The 3,858-nt window shown below is 42.7% G+C and overlaps 1 protein-coding gene across 1 annotated transcript; it reads left to right on the plus strand.

Moving 5' to 3' along the window:
• Positions 1–257: 257 nt before the first annotated feature.
• On the plus strand, positions 258–2,980 carry LOC122730487 (serum amyloid A protein-like). Its single transcript, XM_043969625.1, has 4 exons — positions 258–412; positions 848–963; positions 1,884–2,022; positions 2,716–2,980. Exons 2-4 carry the CDS (start codon positions 861–863, stop codon positions 2,855–2,857), a joined length of 384 nt encoding a protein of 127 aa, XP_043825560.1. The 5' UTR covers positions 258–412; positions 848–860; the 3' UTR covers positions 2,858–2,980.
• The last annotated feature ends 878 nt before the right edge of the window (positions 2,981–3,858 follow it).

Consider the following 3,858-nt stretch of genomic DNA (forward strand, 5'->3'; position numbering starts at 1 on the left):
AAACAGCAGAAAGGGAAAGTGGAATTGTACAATCTAATATTTTGATATTTATATATGATAACATATTGATATTTATTCGTTTGGTATTGACAAAATGCAAGTCTAACTAAAATTTGGGAAACTGAAATTTGAAGAAAACATGCAAATAAAAAAGAGCCAAGAAACCAAAGATTTGTGTTGTGCAATCTGGAAAAGTTAAAAACCTGGTGACCCTATGAAATGACTTCTGTCATTCTGGGAAAAACACCCATGTGGGAATCTCCCAAGTCATATTGTTTATTTACCAAACTGGATTCCCATTTGTTCCTTTGAATGATGGACTGGGATAAATAATAGCCCTCTCCTCCACTCAAAAGCTGCACTCTCCCCTCAGCTTCCCTAGGGATCAGAGAGGAACAGAGAGAACACACAGGTGAGTTCCCATCTCATTGAGGAATTCTCCTCTTTTCTTAAGCGATCCTTTTTTTGTAACTTGATTCAAAGTTTCTTATGGGCAGGAACCATGTTTCATGATTCCTTAGCATTAGCAGAAGATGACACTTGATAAATGACATGCCAAATGATTCAATGAGCCTCTATTGGAGAGTACAAAATGGGGAACAAAGCCTAAGAGAGACAGGTCTTCTCTACCTCAGAACTAGCTCGTGATGGTTGGTAAAATGGGTGGTGGTGAGTGAGAAGGGATTTGCCATAAGGTGCTTCTAGATCTTTCAAATGCCAAATAATAGGAATTTAAATGAAACCAAAAGAAAATTAGGAAGTAGGCTCATTGGTCTTAAAATTTGTCAACAGGGAAGTGATCAGCATTGTTGTCTCTCCCTAATCATCTCCTTCCTAAACAATATAGCCCATATGACGCGATGAAGTTCACTACAATCTTTCTCCTCTTCTCCTTGGTCCTCTGTGTGAAGAGCCAGAAGTGGCTTTTTGATTCTGCAAGATTTGTGAAGCAGGCTGGTCAAGGTAAGGTCCATCCAAGCTGGGATGAGTTCCCTAAACTGCCTGTCCTATAGATATAGTATGAATGGAAGGCAGATTTGCACTTGAAACTGGCACTCCCTAAGAAATATACAAAGATAAATATGCCTTAGGTCTTACCAAGTGGAATAGCAGTGTGGTGCAAGGGATAGAGAGTGGTCTCCAAATCCAAAGGCCCTGAATTCATATTCTGCCTCTGAAACCACCGGCTCTGTGACACTGGGCAAATCATTTAGACTTTGAGTACCCAGACACTTCTCCAAGACTCTAAAGTCTAGAGCAAGTGCCAATCCTTGTGAAGGAGTTTCCCACCAGAAGTTCCCCATTAAGAAGGTCTAGACTGGACAGTCTAAGCCAGAACTTCAGTGCTTGAGGAGTTGGTGGCATCCATATATGAGCTCATCCACATGGTGTGGTGCTCTGATGCCCAGCCCAAGGAAGAGGACCACCAGGATGGGCAACTGTTCTACACCAACATAGGCCTCTTCTCTGTAAAAAACAGAGGTTTGGAAAGGGAGGAGGGGGATTGAGAGAAGAGAACCTTGAGAACCTTGTACCTGAGCAATGGCAGTGGTATGGTTTGGGTGTGCGGAGGGCCAACCACAAATGTATATAGTTACACGTATGAGCCATACAAGTTGTGATAAGGGGAGAGACAAAAACCACAGATGGATACTGATCAATATTTAAAAGGGGGAAGAAATGACAAATTTTGAGTTGTATTTTCAGATTAATTGTCAGAAATGGTAGGTGTTTTTTAGTAACATAGGTAACATGGTATTTCCATGAGTACCAGGAAGAGGTACTCTGCCCAGGAAGATCAGTCTTTAAATCAGCAGAAGAATGCCATCTGCCACTGGGTTTATGCCACTGGGTCCACCAGACTTAACATAGTCTTCTTCTAGGTGCTGGGGACATGTGGAGAGCCTACAGGGACATGCGTGAAGCCAATTATAAAAATTCAGACAAATACTTTCATGCCCGTGGAAATTATGATGCTGCCCAGAGGGGACCTGGTGGGGCTTGGGCAGCTAAAGTGATCAGGTAAACCCCTGACAGTGGAGCGCATCTCTGAGCTCTTTGATAACTCAGAGATGAAACCAGGGAAAAACTCACCCTGAGGATTATATTTCCTTCTCTTTCTTTCTATATCTCTCAGTCTAAAGACCTGCAGAGCAACCCCTCAAACTGCCTGATTGACACAGCCAGCAGCAGGGACTGGGATATTGTTGTCAATAGAGCTAGAATGAACAGTTCTGACACTTTGATACCAGAGGCGAAGTCAGGATGTGAATCTTTGAGCCCCTTTTCTGAGAGTATGATGGAAGAGCATCAGCCCACAGGCCTCTCTCCACGCATTAATAACTACTCATGCTCCTATAGGCTCTAAGATTTATAAAGAACTTAGTACTCATAATCTCTATTGGAGGGATGTTATGACATCTTTTTATGTCCATTTTACAGATGAGCTCATTGAGACCCCCAGGGTTTAAATGACTCAGTAAGTAGCAAACATCAGCCTCAGGAGTTGTAAGCTGGTCCTAATAACTCTAAGTCCAGTCCTGTCTCTGATGCCACACAGATTCTTTGTATAGAAATACTCTTGTCCTAGTTGTCCATATGCCAAATGTCAGAAAGGCAGGCGAGGAGAAGAGTCCCAAGAGAGTTAGTTGTCCAGGATAGGATTTTGGAATTCAACTTGTTGACATCTTTTTTTCCTGCTTTCCTGTTTTTCAGTGATGGCCGAGAATTCTTCCAGGGTGGCAGCAGTGGCAGGGGCGTGGAGGATTCCCGGGCAGACCAATTTGCAAATGAATGGGGCAGGAGTGGCAGAGACCCCAATTTTTTCAGGCCACCTGGTCTGGACCCCAAATACTGAGCTGACTTCTTCCCTCCTCTTTTCCCCTCCTCAGCCCCACCCTCTTTGCTGCCTGGATGGAACACGGGCACTTTCTGTGTGGACTAATATGTGTATTCAATAAACATCCAAGTTAAGAACAAATCTGCTTCATTCTGTGTGTGACAAGCCTGACAAGTGTGGAAAGCAAGGAAAGCATGGGGGAGGACTGGAAGAATTGTAGGAAATCAAAGGACCAGAGTTTGCTACTAATGTAATGAATGATATTGAGGGAGAGCATAGAAAGTGAGGAATAAAGACTTCCTCAGAGACTGGAAGGAGAAAGATTGTAAAGGAGTTTGGCTCTTCAGAATCACACTGAAAAAGGGTGGCTGGGTAATGGAGTTTATATAAAAACATTAGAAACACACATACTATTTCTAACTCCCCCTTAGCTCCAGAAAGACAAGGAATTTAATGGAGATGAATTTTTGTTTGTTTTTGGTGAGGCAATTGGGGTTAAGTGACTTGCCCAGGGTCACACAGACAGTAAGTGTTAAGTGTCTGAGGTCAAATTTGAACTCAGGTCCTCCTGACTAAAGGGCCGGTGCTCTATCCACTGAGACACCTAGCTGCCCAATGGAGATGAATTTTTAAACATTTTACTTCCTGTTCTGTTCATCTGGGCACTTTGTATTTTTGTATATATTTTTCTATATCACTCAGATTGTCAGTTTTATTTATAGGAAATATAAGAAGAAATGGTTCCTGATCATCGTTTTTATTTCTTCTTCGCTGGTTAGGAAGTCACCTTTCCCCCCCCCCCCCCCAATTCTGACACTGTTGATCACACCCTCTTCCTTGATACTCTTTCTCCATTCTCTTCTGGTGCTCTTCCTACCCATCTGACCACTCCTTCTTAGTCTTTTTTACTGGATCCTCTTCCCATAGATGTGCCTCAGGTCCCACATCTATTCTGTCACCTCTTTTCTTCTCCCTTTATACTACTTCACTCAGTGATCTCATCAGCTCCCATGGATTTA

This window comes from Dromiciops gliroides, chromosome 6, assembly GCF_019393635.1.
Source record: "Dromiciops gliroides isolate mDroGli1 chromosome 6, mDroGli1.pri, whole genome shotgun sequence".
In the NCBI taxonomy this organism is placed as follows: Eukaryota; Metazoa; Chordata; class Mammalia; order Microbiotheria; family Microbiotheriidae; genus Dromiciops; species Dromiciops gliroides.

Excerpts from the sequence above, each read along its gene's own strand:
- LOC122730487 (XM_043969625.1), top strand. The coding sequence starts at position 861 with ATGAAGTTCACTACAATCTTTCTCCTCTTCTCCTTGGTCCTCTGTGTG. Across the intron at positions 964-1,883 it reads TGTGAAGCAGGCTGGTCAAG|GTGCTGGGGACATGTGGAGA; the intron begins GTAAGGTCCATC and ends GTCTTCTTCTAG. Across the intron at positions 2,023-2,715 it reads TGGGCAGCTAAAGTGATCAG|TGATGGCCGAGAATTCTTCC; the intron begins GTAAACCCCTGA and ends CCTGTTTTTCAG.